The 21,099-nt window shown below is 40.9% G+C and overlaps 1 protein-coding gene across 1 annotated transcript in view; it reads left to right on the top strand.

The window, feature by feature from the left end:
* Positions 1-13,948, top strand: part of LOC109930601 (transmembrane protein 179) — a 14,549-nt gene extending 601 nt beyond the window's left edge. Inside the window, exons 2-4 of the mRNA XM_020530074.2 lie at positions 3,431-3,568; positions 3,823-3,901; positions 11,878-13,948. Of these exons, the coding sequence (XP_020385663.1) occupies positions 3,431-3,568; positions 3,823-3,901; positions 11,878-12,057 (397 nt within the window). The 3' untranslated portion in view covers positions 12,058-13,948. The remainder of the gene's footprint in view (positions 1-3,430; positions 3,569-3,822; positions 3,902-11,877) is intronic.
* The last annotated feature ends 7,151 nt before the right edge of the window (positions 13,949-21,099 follow it).

Raw genomic sequence — 21,099 nt, 5'->3', positions numbered from 1 at the left:
TCTGTACCCCAATTTCACCCTCTTCCCATCGAAACCCAAATCCTCTGAACCCCAATTCCACCCTCTTCCCATCAAAACCCAAATCCTTGGTGCCCCAATTCCACCCTGTTCCCAGCAAAACCCATCTTCTTTATACCCCAGTTCCACCCTATTTCCAATGAAACCCATATCCTTTGTATCCCCATTCCTCCCTATTCCCATTGAAATCCATATCTTCTGTACCTAATTCCATCTTATTCCCATTGAAATCCATATCCTCTGTACCTCAATCCTACCATATTCCCAATTCCAACCAATTTCCACTGTACCCCAATCCTACCCTATTCCTATTGAACCTCATACCCACTGAATCCCAAACTCACTGAACTCTATACCCACTGAACCTCAAACTTATTGTATACCCAGCATATCCTTATAGAACCCCAAATCCACTGTATGCAAGACCCACCTTCTTCCAACTATACCACAGATCCACTGAACATGATACCCACTGCACTCCAAACCCATTGACCCATTTACCTATCAAACCTGGTACCCACTCCACCTGTTGCTGACTGTATCCTAAACCCTTACAAAGTGGAATTTAGGATTATGAGGTCAGCTGTGATCTCAATTAATGGTAGAGTAGGCTCGATGGGCAGAATGGCATACTTCTGCTCTTTTTTCTGGTATGAGCCAGTGAATTACTCACTGTATCCCATGTCCCATGAACCCTTAACAACTAATCCCTTTTACTAAAGAACTAGATAGCCACAGCAACCCTTACCCACTATACCCTTTACCAATCAAGCCTGTTCCCTATTGCACCCCTAATGTAATTAACTTCTTCCTGATGAACCACATTTCCTTTGAATCTCATAGCCACTCAGACCCTTGCCCATTGACTCCCTTAATGTATTGAACCTCCTTTCCCTAAAAGTTCTAATGGACTCAGCTCCATATGCACTAAATTCCATAGCCACTAGATTCCAAAATCCCTGAACATAATACTCACTGTAATCTTTTTACATATTTACCACAACATGATTTACCAAATGTATTTCTTACCCACTGTACCCATTACACAAAGAACCTTATCCACTGATCCCCTTGCCACTGTACCTGACTCATTGAGTCCTTACCCAAACAGCTTACTCACGAAATCTTTCTCACTGTATTCCATTTCCACAGACTCCCATTCCCACAATACTGTTTATCCACAGAACCTTTATCCATAGCCTCTTGCTCACTAAACCCTTTGCACTGCACTCCTTATCCACTGAACCTTTTAGTCACAGAACCCCAAAGCCACCTTTATTCAATATCTCAGGTATCTGCTGCTGTGTAAAAATGTTCAAGAAACCATAAGACCATGCGGTATAAGAGCAGAATTAAGCCATTTGGCCCATTGAGTCTACTCCACCTTTCAATCATGGCTGATAATGTTTCTCAACCCCTGCTTCTGCCTTCTCTCTGTAACCATTGACCTTTATACTAATTGAGAACCTATCTATCTTAACCTCTCTTAAATACACTCCGTGACTTGGCCTGAACAGCTTTCTGCAGCAATGAGTTCCACAGATTAATCACCCTCAGGCTAAAGAAATTCCTCCTTATCTCAGTTCTCAGAGTCATTCTTTCACTCTGAGGCTGTGCCCTTGGGTCTTAGTTTGTTATACAAGTGGAAACATCTTCTCCTTGTCCAGTCTATCCTGACTTCTCCATATTCTGTGAGTTTCAATCAGATTCCACCCCCCTTCTAAACTTTATTGAATACAGACTTGGAGTCCGCAACCACTCCTCATATGACCCAAGCCCTTCATCCCCTGGATCATTCTTGTAAACCTCGTCTGGATCTCCTCCAACACCAGCACATCCTTCTTTAGATATGGGGCCCAAAATGTTCACAATATTCCAAATGTGGTCTGACCAGAGCCTTATGTGGTCTCAGCAGTGCATCTCTGTTCTTGTGTTTTGGCACTCTTGAAATCAATTCTAACATTGTATTTGCCTTCCTAACTGCCAGTTGAACCTGCATGTTAATCTGAAGAGAATCCTGAACTAGGATTCCAAATTCCCTTTATGCATCAGATTTCCGAAGCCTTTCTCCATTTGGAAAATTTTCTGTACGTCTGTTCTTTCCACTAAAGTGCATAACCTCACACTTTCCCACATTGTATGCCATCTGCCACTTCTTTCCCCTCTCTCCAGGCCTGTCTAAGTCCTTCTGCAGCCTCCCCACTTCCTCCACAATATCTGTCTCATCACCATCACAGATGATGTTTGTGTCATCTACAAACTTAGCAACAATACCCTTAGTTTTATTTTATTCCTTCACGGGATGTGGTTGTCACTGCCATTTACTGCCCATCCCGAATTGCCCAGAGGGCAGTTAAGAGTCAACCACATTGCTGTGGCTCTGAAGTTACATGTAGGTCAGACAAGGTAAGGTCAGACAAAGTAAGGACAGCAGTTTCCTTCCCTAAAGGATATTAGTGAACCAGATGGGTTTTTCCTGACAATCGACAATGGTTTCATTGTCATCATTAGACTCTTAATTCCAGATATTTATTGATTTCAAATTTCACCATCTACCATGGCATGGACCTCAGAACAGTACCTGGGTTTCTGGATTAATAGTCTAGTGATAATGCCGCTAGGCCAGCACCTCCCTATGTTCCTTTGGCTAAATTGTTCATGTATAGCCTGAATAATTGCGGTCCCAGCACTAACCCCTTGCAGAACTCCGCTGGCTGCTATCCTGTAAAAAGACCCCTTTATCCCACTCTCTGCCTTCTGCCAATCCTTTATCCATGCCAATACCTTGCCCCTAACACCATTAGGGCCTTATCTTATGTAGCAGCCTCCTGTGCAGCACCTTTTCAAAGGCCTCCTAAAAATAGCGGCATTTGGATATTTTACATCCATCAAAGAGGACATTCATCCCCACATCCCAGCGTCCACATCCCTGATAGGGCAGCACTCATTCAGTCCTACACGAGTAGTGCCAGTCTTGACTTTTGTGATGAACCACAGTCAGGATTGGAATCCCCAACGTTCTGAATCAGAGGCCAGTGTGCTACCACTAGCCTTGGTCCTTGGACTTTCCTTCATTTACAGGTTAAAGCTATTCCTCATGCTAGACAACAACATATTTGTAATCTGTGGTGCGATGTCTGCTAAATACCACAGTGAACTGAAACATGATCTAACTTCCAGTGCAACTCTACTTAAAAATCATGATCTGGCTGAGTAAATGTTTGTGTTTTATTTTAGAGTGAAGCTAATCAACGTGAGTTGTCTTACTGTCCCTGTAAATAGAGCTATCATCAGTGCAGCATTCTTAGGATCCATCCTGACAGAATGTTTATCAGACATGTCACTGCCTTTGCTGTCTTCCTGATGTGCTTTCTTCTCACTCCCTGCTGTCCACCCCACATGCTGGTTGCAGCACTTTCTTTGCAACGTTCCTGAATCTGCTGGTCAGCACTTTCGTGGTCTTCCTTATCTTCGTGGCAAGTACTCTGGTGACTGTTGGCTTCAATATGTGGTGTGATGCGATCACTGAGAATGGAAGAATGCCTAACAGGTATGTGATTTTAGGAAATTCTCTTGTTCTACACTCTGTACTTTCTGGAGTCAACCAACAAGTAAAAGTAAGTATAAAAATTGATGAGTTCAATATAAAATTTGTTATCACTATTTAATATTAACAATAAATTCATTAATGTTCTTGCCTACAGAAAATTTAATAAAAGGCATTTCCAGAACAGACTTTATAACATGTAACTGTTGCATGACCTTGGTTGAACTTTCTAAAATAATTTTTTTTCATCTTAACAGTTGTGAAGAATTGCAGGATATAGATCTGGAACTCCATTTGGATAACTCTTCTTTCTACGACCAGTTTGCGATTATCCAGGTAAGCCTTTGGAAAGTTTAATTTGTAGACTGCAGCATCAACAGAAAATAGTACTAATGGATAAATTGCAAAATTTGAACCATTATCTTAAACTTTAAGCTAAGTAAATATATCAAAAAGAATTAAGTTGTAGGATTTGGTATTATTCCACTATACAGTAATGTTAAGATCCTCAAATTAGTATCCCTGGAATCACCACCCTTCAAAACTAGCTGCTAGAATACACTCACTTGTATCTACTTTAGTCCATTTTATAAGAAGCTGGGAATATTGACAACTTGCTCTGTGGACAAATGGTGCCTTTCACTTCTAGGATAATATAGAGATAGTAGAACATATATCATTAAGGCTACTTGCTTTGTGCATCTGTCGTTAACTGAGAGCTAACAGATAGAACCTGGTACATATGGGCCAAGGACCCGATATAATGTTCTGGTCAGCACCTTGTTTTTTAATTCATATATGGGATGTGGGAATTGGTCAGCATTTATTGCCCATCAGCAGCTGCCTTCGAGAAGACGATGGTACGCTGCCTTCATGAACCACCGCAGCCCACTTGGTGAAGGTACACTGATGTTGGAGAGGCAGTTTCAGAGTTTCGACTTGGAGTGTCAATCAGCGATCTGAGGATAAAACCAAATAATACTAGAAGCACAAAATGGGCTCCAAGTAAAATAGCAGCGAAGTTGTAACTGTGCCAAATTTTATTTTCAGTTGACTTGGAAAAAGTCAACAAGATTTTTAATTTACCACCGAGTAAAATCACAGTGAGCCTAGGAAACAAATCTGCAGACAAAATTTGAACAATGTTCTGTGCAGGATGACCAATTAGCTTTTGATTCATAATAAAATGGTTTGATGGTATGGTATACACCAGTCAACATTCCATCTGACATTTGTTGAAGCCTTGCATTTAAAATTCTATAACAAAATCAGCAATTGCTGGACACAATTCAGCAGGCTTGACGTCAGTTGTGGAAACAAAGCAGAGTTAATGTTTTGAGTCCAGTGACCCTTCTTCAGAACTTATAATTTTATTTCTGTTTCTGTGAAAGACCACTCATAACTGATTCAGGTGATAGTCAGCTTTAATGGCAGAGGAGGCTTAATATGCCTACTCCTGCTTCTGTCTACTAAGTTATCTGCTAACTTCTGCTTTACTGAATTGTATTCAAGTTAGTAATGAATCCAGTACCTAATCAACATTTCTAGTTGGAAAGCAAACCTGTTGCATAAAGTTTTTTGAACTTGCAATGGAGATGACAGCTTTCCCATCTCAGTGTGATTCATACTGTGAATCAGGAGAACAGAGGAGTTCAGGGTTGACAGTCAAATTATATGGATAGTATATGACAAATATATAAAAACAGATTTATCAGCAGATGGCAGGTAGTAAATGGCAAAAGCAGCATTTTCCTTGAGGGGTATTTCAGCTTGATTCTGTGGTTTAACTGAGGAAAGTTGCTAATTTGTGATTCGATATTAAGACAATCTGCCTTAACTGCCTTGTCATTTCTTACAAAGGGTTTACAGCTATTTACCCATGGCTCATTACCCACGTACATCCTGCTTTTCAGCTCCTATCCCTGCACATAGCACTTCCTATTTTCCCAATTAAATGACCAGCTGGCTCCAATCCTGTGTGGTTTTGGTGAGATAGGTGTTTGAATCCTGAAGACTGTAGATTAGACCAGGTAAAAGAGGATCTGAACCTGCGGGCCTGTTTGGAAAGCCAGGAGGTGTATGGTATCCATTTGTCTCCGATCCCAGTACACATTTGGGAAAAGTAAGAGGTAAAAGTGAGGTAATGCACTCATTCAGAGAGGTAGAGCAGTTCTGTAGCGGAGATAAGTCACCGTTCCGCTCTGGACTGTACCCTCAGACCAAAGATAGTACGTTTGTGCAGCCATTTTTAAAGGATGCGATTTGTGGAGCTGAGAATGGTCCCATCTCTGTTCACCAGACACAAGAATTAAAATCAGAACTGCCAAGGCCAGTTACAACCTTTTTTGATTATTTGATCTATTAACATTAACCTGTGGATTGTAAAGACAGATGAAGAGTTGACCTGAAGGTCTCTTCATGCTGGTATCATGTTAAATTTTGAGATGCCTTCAGCACATGATTTACAAACTTATGCACAAGAAGACCAACGAGTGGCCATGACAGTACTTTGCCTGTAGAATATAAGTTGAATACATTTGCACCCAGTAAATTCTGCTTCATGTTTTGGGAAATGGTGATTACAGTTAGTTAGTGAGGAGCAGTCCTGAGAATAAATTGTGGCTTCTTTGGTGACTGCCTGTGGTATATTGTCAGTCCTTGTCTTTCGCAACCTTACTGCAGTCAACCACATCATCCATCTCCTATATCTCTTCTTTTGCTCTAACCAAGCAATCCTCACTGAACTATTTCAAGCAATCTTATTTTTTGCGACCTCTGCTCTTTTTACGTATAGAGTTTTCCCAAGGATCGACCCTGAACTCCTGCCTGTTATGTGTCTACATTCTGCTTTTTGGCAACATTATCTGAAAACATAGGATCAGGTTCCACGTGTATGTTTTCTCTATTTCTCATCCTTTACCACTTCTGTATTGCCACACTGCAGTTTGTTACTTAGTCCAACTAAATATTTAGTTCACTATAACAGGTGGCTCGAGTGCCTGCATATAATATGCACCTTTGCCAAAGATTCATGTTAATACTTGTTCTAAAGATGTGGGTGCCATTGGCCATGTTAATATTTTCCATCTATCCCTCTTTGCCCTTGAACAGATGTTGGTGAGCCTCCTTCTTGAACTATGACAGGTTACGGGATCTGGGTACAGCCACAGTCATATTGGGAAAGAATTCCAGGGTTTTGGCCTGGTGATAATAAATGAATGGGGTTATATTTCCAACTTAGAATGGTGTGTAACCTGGAAGAGAAGCTGTAGCTGGTGGTGTTCCAATGCTCCTACTATCATTGTTTTTTCCGGGTGGCAGAAGCTGAAAGTTTAGAAGATGTTGTCAAAGCAGCATTAGTGAGTTGTTGTAGTCTATCTTGCATACGGTAGACCCTGAGCCATGTTGGAGGAAGTTTATGTCTGCCATGTAGGATGGTATGCTAGCCAAGTGAACTGTTTTGTCCTGGATGCTGCCAAGCTCCTTGAGAACTGTTAGAGGCATTCTAATCCAGGCAATGGAAAGTATCCCATTGCACTCCTGATTTATACTTTGTAGATGTTGGACAAGTGCTGGAAGTCAGTTATTCATTGTAGAATTTCTTTGCTTTGAAATGACTTATAGTCATGATCAGCTGACTCGTATGATTTTCTGGCTAAGTCCAAGTAGCATCGAGTTTTTTGGAAATTTTTTGCTGCCATGCCTGGTGAACTTTCTCTTTGCATCTTACCCAACTCGATGTACTAACTACCTCCCCCACCTCTACATCTCCCCACCAGTCTGATTCCAGCCCCACTTTACCACATATTATTCCCGCAAGAGCTCACCATTCAGCAGATATCTACCAAAAGGTAGGTACCGCTTGTACCCGTGTGGCTTTTTAAAGGCTGCTGTGTCCTCGGACAAGTCTTAACAATCCAGTTTTATCCCTCACTCGCAGTGCCATGGCACTACACCCACAAGCCAAGTTGCACCTGGCACATAGCTGGCAAAGCTGACACACCCTCACACATACAACCTCATTCTCACATTCTAGTCACTACTTAATCACCCGGCCACACTTTACCTGTCCATAGCTACATCCCATCTGAACACCCTCTGAAAGTCCGTGCTAATCTGCTTGCATTACCCACTGTAGGCCCACAGCTCATCATTGTCCAGTTGGGGAGCGTCACATGGATGGAAACAATTGGACAAAATGAAACATAAGTCTATACTTACAGAAAACAGAAGTAAACACAGACAAAACCAGTAGACACTGTAGTTTGCCCCCAGAATGCAAGCCAGATTTCAGCATCATGACCAATGACTATTTTACAGTCCACAATGGTTTGCTACATCCCAATTATGAGAAGTGAGGATCTGTCTGGGCTTGTAGTGTCTGATGCAGCTGAACTGTCATGAGCAATGGCAATCCTTCCCCCCACCCCACAATCCTTCTCCTTAAAAGACTGCTCTCATTCTCTCAACTTCTCAGCATCTAACACATTGCCTCATTCCCTGCTCCAGTTGTTCAAAGCACACTGGGACTACTCTCGTGGGACTATACTGGAGGGAGCCCCTCCAGATAGGTCTGAGCAGCAGATCCATATCTTCAGTGACCAACATGCCACCAGTGGCAGGGCCCAGGACACTCCATGGAAATGACTTAATGGTATGAGAAAGAGTGACAGAGTCTTTCAGATCTCAGACCAGTCATTGGCGGCATACCTTGTAGATGAGGACTGAGTGCACTACATCATACAGTGAGACATGCTGCACCCCCATAATGTGGGACATGTTTCCATCATGCATCCACAATCAGGCTCAGCCTCAGGTGACTATCTGTGTGGAGCTTGCACATTCTCCCCGTGTCTGCATGGTTTTCCTCTAGGTTCTCTGGTTTCCTGCCACAGTCTAGAGATTAGGTGGATTGACCATGCAAAATTGCTCATAGTATCCAGGGATATGCAGGCTAGTTGGATTAGCCATGGGAAATAGAGGGATAGGGTAGGGATGTGGGATGCTCTTCAGACAATTGGCGTGGACTTGATTAGCCAAATGGCTTGCTTCCACACTGTAGGGATTCTAGCACTTTTCTTTAAAAAAGTGTGGGCATTGCTGGCTAATTCAGCATTTAATACCCATTCCTAATTGTGCAGAGGGCAGTTAAGTGTCAACCACATTGCTGTGGGTCTAGAGTCAAATGTAGGTCAGACTGGGTAAGGATGATTTTCCTTCCCTAAAGTACATTAGTGAACCAGATGGGTTTTTACAACAATTGACAGTATTTACATGGTTGCCATTAAGCCAGATTTTTATTGATTTCAAACCGTCTGCCACAGTGGGGTTCTTTATCGAAAGTATTAAATGAACACATACAGTGTGACTGCTTAATCCTCAATGTGATCCATAATACACCAAACATTATTTGTAGAGAAGGCCATCTAAAAAATAGGATGGCAGCTGAGGGTAAAGTCATTAGTTGGCTTGCTTTTCCGTGGAAGAATTCATGACAATGACAACCATTGCATATTTAAATATAATAAATTCCAGCTTATAATAATTTATACAGATGGTCGGTCACTTTTTAATTAAGGCAAAAACTGCTTGTTTTAAAGTCACTTTTCTAAACTGTTCATGAATATTAAATTGATTTAGAATGTAAAAACAGACTATAGATTATAAAATCAGTGACATATTAGACAGCTGGATGGACAGAAGGACTTGGGCTAGAAAGTAGTGTACCAGCCACTGCATGTTTCTTAACTAATGGCTAATTCCTAGTGAGCAACTATTTAACTGAATAGCCAGGTGGCTGATAATAATATGAGCTATTGCTACTAAACTACCATCATTTAGATTTTATGTTCAAAGTGGGTAATGCAGTAAAATCAGACAGATGCTTAGGTTCAACTTTCCTTTTACAAGGAAAGACATTACAAATTATCTGAGTCAAGGTCATATGTTGCTTATCTCTTCATAAATCTCAAATGCTCACAATAAGTTTAAGCATTGCTTTGTACACATTCTTCCGTATTTACCAGTGAGGGGAAATAAATAATGAAGGAAGAGAGATTAAAAATATATCAGTAGCAAACTGTCCTACCAATTTTTTGTAGAAATCCTAATATCAGAGGTTGAATTTTACTTTGGACTTTGGAATCTCAACCAAATCCACAGGCAGGTCCCAAGCCCACACTAGCTGACAGTGGAACCTGCTCAGAGATTTTAATGTAGGAACCTTACATTTGGCTGCCTGCATGCCCACTACAGAAGACAGTAGAATCGTAGAATCCCTACAGAGCTCATTGAGTTTGCACCGATTATATGAAGAGCATTCTAGAACCCCATCCTTTCCCTGTAACCCTGCATTTACCATGGCTAATCCACCTAGCCTGCACATCCCTGGACATTACAGGGCAATTTTACCATGGCCAATCCACCTAACCTGCACATCTTTAGACTGAATAGGTGAGCTTCTGATGCTGCTGGCCCAATTGAAATGGAAGCCCCTCAGATTGGTATGTAACATTGAAAAAGTTAAGGGACTAGGGCAGGAGGCTTTATGGATAGAGGAAAACTCTCTGTGGAGATTATTGGGACTGGGAGTTTTCCATTTACAGCCATGGCCCCTTGTTGGGTCACAGAACCTCTAGTTCTATTGTCCAATGCCCACAACCCTAGCAAAATAATGATGGCTCTGTAAAATGGCCCTTAACAGGCTGTCCATGCAAATTGGCTCTATGGGAAACTTGCTGATTGGCTAGACCACAATGAGGAACCACTCCAATGTGTGTCTGTCTTGTTCCGTGAGCTTCTGTTCCTCTACTCCCACCTCTCAGGGACAGTAAAATTGAAGTCAAATATCTTGAGAACTCAACCATTCATTAAAAAAAAAGTTTTAGTGAGTATTTTGAAATTTTGCCCAATTATTGAATATTCTGAAACCTGTTACTGTGGGCCCAAAGGTACATTTAAAGAACCCTGTTGTCTTTTCCTAAGAATGGGGGATTTCAAGACTAGGGGACACATTTTTAAGCTGAGGAGCTTAAGCTATGGAGAGAGATTTAAAAAAGACATGAGGGGGAATTTTTTACACACACAGTCGTTTGCGTGCGGAATGAATTTTTTGTGGAAGTGGTGGATGTGGGTACAATTACGCCAGATTATTTATATAATGACAGAAATGTATGTCTTTAGCATGTATGTTTATAAAAAGAAGCAATGTGATTATATTTGAATAAAAAGCTTTTGATAAACTGCATAAATCTTTCTGTTGTGTGAATACAATCAATATGGATAAGTACCAGAATAGGAAAGGTTTGAAGGGCCAGGAGCAGGCAGGTGGGACTAGTTTAGTTTGGGATTATGTTTGGCATGGACTGGTCGGACTGAAGGGTCTGTTTCTCTGCTGTATGACTCTATGATTCTATAACTCTACCAGGGCTTTTCCCTCAAAAAGTGCAGCAAAAACCCTGCTTACGCACATAAACTGTGCTGCTCCTGAGGTGAAGTAACAGTGCAGGAATAGCTTCAAAGGATTTCTTATCAGACTAAATTATTAAATTAAGTTTTGTCTGGGTTTAATTTTGACTTTGTGATTGTGTCAAATGGGTCAGATCAGACCACCTAATGTAAACTGAACCCAATTTTCAGCTGTTGCCTTGTTTTATGCTACCACCCAGAGTCAGAATTAGACATTTCTGAACAAATTTTCTCTGTAAAAATGACAACTGATGGAGAGTGTAGTCAGACACCTCTGATATACAAATCAAATATTGAGACATTATCCATTGGGTTCTCAGCCAGATTATTTATATAATGACAGAAATGTATGTCTTTAGCATGTATGTTTATAAAAAGAAGCAATGTGATTATATATGAATAAAAAGCTTTTGATAATCTGCATAGATTTTTCTGTTGTGTGAATACAATCAATTTACTCAAAATTATGCAAAAACAGAAATTGCTGGAGGATCTCAGCAAATCTGGGACATCTGTGGAGAGAAAGTGGAGTTAACGTTTCGAGTTCTGCTTTCTCTCCACCAATGTTGCCAGATCTGCTGAGTTCCTCCAGCACTTTCTGTTTTTGTTCCAGATTCCCAGCATCCATAAAACTGCATTTTACTCAAAATGACTTTTTGGATTAAGTTAGGATAATATCAATCAAATTCTCTCCTACTATAACATTAACCAAATCCTTCTGAATTGTAGAACTTAAGTTATGATGAAATAAACATTTTGTAGATTATATTCAAAAGTGAAAAGAATGGCATGTGCAAGTTAATAATTAGAAAACTTTGTCTAACATCTGGGAATTTCACCTGCAGTTTGGCCTGTGGGCTGGATGGGTTGCTTGGATGGCAATTACCGTTCTGGCGTTTCTGAAAGTGTATGACAACTATAGGCAGAAGGAGCTCCTCGATAGCCTGGTCCACGAGAAGGAGTTGCTTCTAGCAAGATCATCCAAGAGAATATTAGATCAAGTTGAGAAAAATGCATTGATTTAAATCCAATTTCAGTGCATATTGTAGAAGAATGACTCTGCCTGATATAAATCAATGCTGCATGTTCTTGTCAAGAAAAAAAAACTGTAAAACAGGATACTCTCCATCGTAATGATAACTTCTATAAATAATAACTATGTCTTACTATAGATATTATTGTTCTTTCAGTGCCTACTAGACATTAGTCTTTAAAATGTAGTAATTTTGTAAGATGTTACTGCACAAAAGGTAATGACTGCCGTAATGCTAAGTTAAAATTGAAACTTCTGCTCATACTTGTACATCAAAACCTTAAACTTATTGATAAGAACAAAACTATCCTGTTTTGCAGTAGCAATCTAAACATCATACAAGAAATTTCATGTGCTAAAGATAAACATGGTAATATATTAAAATAATGGAGGAACAAAAAATTACAGCCAGTTGTATTCCACATGGTTCAGCATACTCCCACTGCTACAAAATATTGTACTGTAAGCATATGAACGAGTTGATAAATGATGCCCACTTTCATCGCAGGTGGTAATGAATTTCATGTTCAACATGTCAATATTGTTTGGAGCCAAACTCTGTGAAACCTGAACATTCTTTCTAGTGACAATGCATTGCTTTCATTACTTGAAAATCTCATCCGCAATGTTTAGAAAATGACAATGATGGTTCCTTAGGAGCAGCTGCTATCTTACACCTCTGAATGTTCTACCTTAAATCAATTGCTTCTCTTCAGCTAATAAAATGAACAACAGCAATTGGAAGCTTAGTGGTATAAAGTGACAGACTTTATTGTGCCATATGTTGCTCGTAAAAAGAAGGATCCTTGTTATTAATGTCAATTCTTTAACCTTGATTACAGTGTCCTTTGCTGAAAACTGTGTAAAATTAAATTCATTCATATGCTTGTTTACATCTGTGCTGTTGTTTCTTCCCCTTGTGGGCACAAATGCACACTTTGATTTCTGCTGCTACTTAATAACTTTTTAACTGTCAGTCAGAATATAGTAGGCCACAGTGCCTTTATGCTTCCCCTGTGCCTACAAAGCTTGGGAAAAATGACGCATCTGCCAAATGGGAACCACAAGGGTAAACATGCGAACTATGACACGATTGCTTGGCAAGTTGATGAGCTGTATCACCATACAATTTTATTAGTACTTTATGTTTGTTATTAGCTCATCCTAAAAACAAACTCTGAAAAGCCTGGGTTGTACGTTTCGTGACCAAAATGTGAATTCCAGCAACACCTTCCATTTATGTAGTGCCTTTCATATAATAAAATGGCCCATGGTAGTTTACAAAATTTGATACTGAGGAACTGAAGGTGACATTCAGGCATTTGGTCAAAGGTAGATTTTAAGGAGTATCTTAAAGATGAAAAGAAAGATTATGGAATGCAGTACCACAGTAGAGATCAAAACAGAGGTGAAGGGGTTAAAATGTTGTGATCGTTCTTCCAATCACACACCGTAATTACTGTTGTCTATGTTTGCTGGTTACCTGACTTTGTCTATCCTGTTTCTGTAATGAAGGTCTGAATACATGAAAATTATTCTACTGCCATTCATACAGATGTAGACATACCCATGTTTATTACTTTGCTTCTGCTTCTTTGTCTGAAAAGTTCTTTGTACTCAAAAATCATTCACTGCAGCAAACTCTACATTTTTCTAACTCCACATGCCACCTGTAAATAAATGCCTGAAAGTTGTTCATCAGTATCTTGACACTTGCATTTACTGATCAGTGCACTATCTATCTGTCATCGCTATCCCAGTATGTTCCCAAGTGAATCAGAAACACCCCCTGTCCACCATAATGCAGCTGTCCCTTATGCTCTGGAGTTTCCTTTCTCAACTTCTACGCTCTTCACTTCCACACCTGTCTCTTAAATCCTTCAACTCACCACTTTATCTAAATTGTTAGTCACCGTTTCTAAGTGATGATGTTTGATTACAATTGTGTAAAGTGTTTTGGGGAATTTTTTTTAGATTAAAGGTGCTACATGAATACAATAACTTTTTTTCTTGAATGCAAATTTCACTAACTTGCATTTACATTGTGCATTTAACATAGTTCTAATGCATTGCAAAAAAAAGCATCAAACAAAATTAGACATCTATCCACATTTGTTGTATAATTGCACAGATCTCAGAAAGACATATACCTTCAAGGACAGCTAGATGATATCACTATGTGTAATGCTGAGTATGAGGTCTCTGTACTACTGTTAGCCAGTATGTTAGTAATCAGCAGACATCCAGCCAACTCATCAAGTATGTGAGCAATATGGAACAGGACCAGATAAGGATCTGAGCAATGTGGCCTTTGGCACAATGTGTAGCAGAATGTGACAGGCCCATCTTGACACGGAGAGCAACTCGTGCCTTTTCTTTAGCTCTGTTCAAGCGGCATGACAAGGTTTTTGAGGCGACACAGCAGTGAGGTGCCAATTGACAGTGATTATTGCTTGTTAAGTAACTTGTTAACAGCCCAACTAACCTCATTAACATTCAGTCTCCCATCTCACCAAGCACAACTCACATAACGATGTCAGGAAAACCTGGCAAGAAAACCATAGTGTGTACCTGGGGATTTTAGTTTGCCATTGCTCAAAGTAACACCTATGTTACCTACGATCAGCTCAGGGCATGACCAACAGCATCAATCTCCGTGGACAATGGCATTTGATATCTGCCAGTCTCTCAAGACCATTGAACTCCTCTTGATGTACTGGTAGTGTGCTATGGAAAGGCAGGGCGCAACAGCAACTAACATTGAAAGGCTGCAGCAGGGACATTTTGCATACACGCACCCCAGCTCGCAGACTGCATCAAGCAGCATTTTGCAGCTGCTTGCTTGCACCTTAGAACTGTACACTTAGCACCGACCCACTTACTCACAGCATTCCTGTCTTACCTTGCCATATCAATTAGTGCAGTCACAAAATCACACAGCTTGCCTTGCTGCTAAGGAGTCCTCAGTCTACGACATGTAAATTACGTAGAGTAGCACTGTGCTACATCAATCTCACACTTGCGACAGTGCCACTAGCTAATGTGGCAAACACATTGCGTGTGCAGAAAGTAAGCAGCCAGATATCCAACTCTCAAGAGAAAGTCATTAATGAAGTCTGTGAAGATACTTGTCAGTCAGGGGGTCCTGGCACAGTAAGTGCCAGCATTGGCCATGGTCAGGCATCCAGTCAGGTTCATGCCTATTCAATGATTAGTCCTTTAGATCCAAGCGACTAGTCTGGTGTGGAGGGCTAATGCAGTGGAGGAGATGTACAGGCAACAGTCAGAGGTTTGTGCATATTTTGCACAGGGCTATCCGGTCATGTTGGTCAAAAGTATGGACCATGGTCAGTCTGTTGTGTTCATCCACAGAAACCAAGGCAGGGAGGGACACAAGTACAGCCATTGTTATGGGACTGAGCCTCAGGAGGTTCCTCTCCAGCCACTGGGATATTCAGGTTTTGGGGAATGTGTTGTACATTTTTAAGGTCTTAGCGAAAATTTGTAGCACAGATTGTGGGTGCAGTTGTTTGTTAGCTCACCGAGCTGGTTGTTCTGTGGTGTACAGACATTTCATTACCGTTCTAGGCAACATCATCAATGTGACCTCTAATCGAGGCGTTGGTGTTCTACTTCCTTCTGGATTTATATGATCCTCTGGTGTGATGGTCTTGTTGCTTCCAGTTCTGTTGTTTTAGCAGTGGTCTGTATAGGGGGTCTATTTCTATGTGTTTGTTAATGGAGTCCCGTGTTGAGATCCAGGCTTCCAGAAATTCCCTTGCATGTCTGGTGTTCGCATGTCCTAGTATGGTCATTTTGGCCCAGTCAAACTGATGGCCCTCATTGTCTATGTGTATTGAGACAAGTGAATATTGGTCATGTCTCTTTACTGCCAGCTGGTGTTTGTGTATCCTGGTCATCAGTTTCCTCCCTGTTTGTCCAATGTAATGTTTATTGCACTCGCCGCATGGGATTCTGTATATCACGTTGGCCTTGTTTACTGGCTGTATGGGGTCTATACTCCTTGATAACATTTGGCGCAGTGTTGCTATAGGTTTGTGTGCAATCATGATCTTATGCAATTTTAAGAGTCTAGTAGTCATTTCTGATATATTTTTGATGTAGGGTAGCGTTGCTAGTGTCTTCTGTTGTACTGTGTCCTCTGACTGTCGTCTGTTTTGTAGGCATCTGCGGAGGAAACTTCTTGGGTATCCATTTTCAGTGAAAGCAACGTGTAGCTGTTTCTCTTCTATTCTCCAGAGTTCTGGGGTATTGCAGTTTGCTGTGGCTTGTTGAAATAGTGTCTTGATGCAGCTCTGTTTGTGCATGGTGGGGTGCTTGCTATTGAAGTTAAGGATTTGGTTCGTGTTGTGGCCTTCCTGTATACTCGGGTCCGGAATTTACCATTAGTCAGTCTCTCGACCATTATGTCTAAGAACGGGAGCTGTTTGTTGTTTTCTTCCTCTCTAGTGAAATTTATGTTATAAATCGTATTAATCCGGAAGGAAGCAGAACACCAATGCTTCGATTAGAGGTTGCACTGTTGATGTTGCCTTGAAGGGTAACGAAACATCTGCATACCACAGTACAACTGGCTCGGTGAGCTAACAAACAACTGAATGTGTAGTACAATTGTGAATGGTAGAGTGGAGCAGTAGGATTTTGCAAGAAGTATTCCCTGGTGATCTAGTGGTTAGGATTCAGCACTTTCACGTCCACAGCCCAGGTTCTATTCCCGGTCAAGGAATAGAAGTTCTGTTGTACTAATTTAGGTGGTAGTGGAGTCAGATACATTAGGGACATTCAAGCAACTCTTGGTAGGCACATGGATGACAGTAAAATGTAGGGTATGCAGGGTAGTTTGATCTTAGAGTAGGATAATAGGTTGGCACAACATCGTGGGCCGAAGGGCCTGTACTGTACTGTTCTATAAATGGGGATATGGTAAAACGTGGCTGGGAAGGCCATAATGACAGGGGGTGGGGGAGTCCATGGCAGGAGGAGCAGGGCACCGAATGACCAGACCAGGTATGGTCACCTCATATGCCAGGGTCTGGATGGGAAAGGTAGGCTGGTGTAGGCTTGTATGTAGATAGGTTGATTGGGGACTTGGTGAGCTGTGGAGCCTGTAGGGTCAATGGAATGGGCTACTAGGAAACAGTGGTGGTTATCTGGGGGCTCACTGACATGTTCAGGTTAAGGCAGAAGCCTCTGGAAGGTAAGGACTCACTGCCACCTTTCATCGTGCTGGAAAAATGCACACTGGGGAGGAAAATGGCTGTGAGCATACTCTGAGTAGGTGGGGTAAGTGGTTCGACCTGTGAGGGAGCGTGCTGCAGCAAACAATGACCATTGAATTTTTAATAGAGTAAAACATTGTTCACAAGCCCAGGCAATGAACAGCATGCATACATGGGAGATAGATGCAGCAGCAGAAACTGACTGTAAGGTGGCAGAGAGAAGCGTGTGATACTAACTCTAGCAGATCAGAGAAGATTATTGATCTTCCTGTGGTACTCCGGGCCATTCCTCTGCTAGAGTCTGGTTCTGTCGCCTCCTCTGAGATGAAGACACCTTTCCTTGGGATTATTTCATCCAGGGATGGCAAAGTGGCACAATGGTTAGCACTGCTGCCTCAGCGTCAAGGACCCAGGTTCAATCCCAACCTCAGCTGACTGTCTGCGTGGAGTTTGCACATTCTCCCTGTGTCTGCGTGGGTTTCCTCCGGGTGCTCCGGTTTCCTCCCACAGTCCAAAGATGTGCAGGTTGGGCGGATTGGCCATATTAAACAAAAATTGCCCTGTAGTTTCTAGGGGTGTGCAGGTTAGCTGGGGTATCCATGGCTTATAAACCCTATGCAGGGTTATGGGAATGGGGTGGGTCTGTGTGAGATGTTCTTCAGAGGGTCAGTGCAGGCTTAATGGGTCAAATGGCCTCTTTCTGCACTGTAGGGATTCTATGATTCTACCAAAACCTCGGTAGAGGGCTGCTGCCTGAGAATTGTGGCGCTACCTTCCTCTTCTCTGCCATGTTCTGACTTTGCCTGTAGCTTTGGAATGCTCGTGCTTGTCCAGGAACAAAGCAACCTTTTAAAGATGGTGTGGAAACAAGGAATACCAATCTCTCAGTGGTTATCTGGTAAGTGGTGAGTTGTTGTACGAAAGACACGTGGTAATACGGGGCTGGAATCAAATGTGACAGAGGCTATGGGCATGGTAGGTAATAAATGAGGTGAATTTGGTGAGATACAGTGAGAAACCTTGCAGTGAGAGGCCTCAGGATGAGTAACCACCCAAAAAACTCAATACAACTCAGATTTAGCCAAAAAAAAACCATAAGATTCAGCCCATCATAGTAATATAAGTAACCATCACACCCAGAGTGCACATGTAAATCTGATATGTTATATTAGTGTATATAGTTAGTTGTTTACAATAAACTTTCAGATATCTGGCTGAATATAAACCTGACTCTCTGTGATACACATTACACAGGCTAACAAATAGAAAACCGTAATCATATAAATAGTCCAAAAGACATTGAGATGAAACAGGCATTAAAAGCGAGTGACCGCAAATTGGTACTGAAGGCTCAAAGGAGATAACAGAAGAGGCAGTTATGAGAAGTTCTTTTCCTAACAACTCATCATATGTCTGAGTTCAGACCAAAGTTCATATTTAGCAGCCAAGACTGAATGCTACAAGTATAGTGAAGCTACAAATATTTGTGCATATTCTTTCTGAAAAAAAGGTCACAGCTGATCTGGTTTAGAAAACAGCAGTTTTAAAGATGCTGATGGAAAACTCCAATATACAAACACATTCCTAAAGCAAAATATAGATATGATCACAGAGAAATAATTTTCTTATATCAAAAAGGCCTTACCTGTGTTTAGACATTAGTCAAATTCACCCACTTGCTTCTCAAAAACAGCGTTAAAATAAGAAAAGCACATGATGTCTCTACTATATTTTGTAGGCATCAAGATTACTTACAGGCACAAGCTTACTAATTTTCAAGCAACGAGAATTCTGAAGCAAGAAAACAGAAGTAAAAGTCCACCTCATTGCAAACTAGATTTTTACTTAGATATTTTTCATCGCCAAAAGCAACACATTAAGGATGGAATGCAATAATCTGATCATGGACTGGCACTCCAATGACTCGAATAATTGTCTATAGACCTCTGCCTAAAAAAATCTTTAATGACCCCATCTCCACTGCCTTCTGAGGTGAGAGTTCGAAAGTTACACAACTTTCAGAGAAAATATTTAGTCCACGTTAATTAAACTAGAATTTTTGAGTATATTGGATTATATTTTTTTAGATGAAGGAAAATATATGGAGTGATCTTTACACAGACCATATGCATCAACGTCTCATAATTAATATTTTCAGTGGGAATATGTTAATTAAACTACAGACCGTCAGTTGCTACTTTGTAATATTGAATCGCAATTTTAGGATGACATATGTATTGTATGCATTAACCTGATATTAATGAAGAGCTATGCCTATGTTCAAAAATTCACAACTACAGCTTAAGGTACACTGGGCAAATTTACCTGTCATGACCTAGTTAGCAGTTATATAGTTAAGAACAGACAAATTGGTGTCCTGCCATCATTTTCAATGGATCAATCATGTACTCAGGTCATAAGAGAAACCATTATAACTTTTTGTGAATATCACAGCACAGAATATGGAGGATATGAAACTAGAATCAGTGGCTGGCTAAAATTCAACCATAAAGGAGTCCAGGCAAATATTAGCATATCACGTGGGTTAGGAAATTCCATTTGCCAACAATTTATTTCCTTTTAGACCTAGGTCCATCTTGCATTGTTTATGAGTATTATTTTGCCTTATAGTTCATTTTAAAGAAGAGTTTCAATCATTGGTTAGTTGGTGATTACAGAGAATTTTCTTTTTCGAGACCAAGTGTGGAAGCAGGCCCAGGAGTGGGAAGGCTCCAGCTCAGTGGGTGGCTGGGTTTTCCAACAGGATTAACTCCCTTCTCAGCCCCCGTGACATATGCGTATGCGATAAAAGGCCAAATTTTATTGGCAGGAAGTTCTGAAGACATCCAGAACTTTCTGGGCTCCAGTACCAGGTGCAATATTTAAAAGGCAACTTAACAACTATTTTTTCTTTGCGACTTAGGAGCATTAATCATCCTCTGCTCATTACCCCCTCACCCTGGGACATATCAGAGGCAAAAACCAACTTCTGGTTTTGTGATGTCCCCCCAAATGTTTTCCTGAAAGTTGCCCAAAAGAGATTATTTTCTGTATGTACGTCAACAAGGGACCATCCAGACTGATGAAGGCCTCCTGGACAGAAATATCTGCAGAGTTTATCATTCCTGGTATCTCAAGGGAACCTGACTCCAATGCTGTGAGTGGATGAATGATCTGTTTTACTTTGTCAGGATATGTGCTACTGTCTCCCTCTGTGCTTCATGCTTCTATAAGTTAGCATTCTAATGTTGCACTCCATGGATTTTCCCTCAGGAGGGTAAGTGCCAAGCATCTTCATTAGATCCTTCATATGCAATCAATGTCTGTCACTTCATTACAAATTTGCTTTACTGGCACCACAGTGGTACTGTCTTTCACATATTTACCAGGGTTCATCCTTACAACATAAACAACAATACTTAGCAGCTCACACAAATAAGAAAATGTACACATCTGATAGCTTTTCACCAAAGGCAAATAATAGAACAAGAACACAAACACAAAAGAGAAGCCCCTTTTAAATTTCATCCCATCCACCTTGCCCAGTCAGGTTTACTGGAGTTGACCCACTGCGACTGCTTCCCTTGGACAGGATGGTTGACTCAGTCATGCTTTAATCCCAAAATTGTAAGGATTAAACAATAACAAACTAGGCTGCATGTGATTGAGTTTCTCACAGTCTGATTGACATAGATGAGCATTACCCCTAACGTTGTAAGCATATGGACAAAGAGAAAGTTTGGTTGCGAAGGAGTTAAGTAGCAGAAGAAGCTTGTACTCATCAGAACTTGGGG

This window comes from Rhincodon typus, chromosome 8 (assembly GCF_021869965.1).
Source record: "Rhincodon typus isolate 14 chromosome 8, sRhiTyp1.1, whole genome shotgun sequence".
NCBI classification, from domain to species: Eukaryota; Metazoa; Chordata; class Chondrichthyes; order Orectolobiformes; family Rhincodontidae; genus Rhincodon; species Rhincodon typus.
Note: the sequence above shows the minus strand (reverse complement) of the source record. Positions and strands in the feature narration are given on the sequence as shown.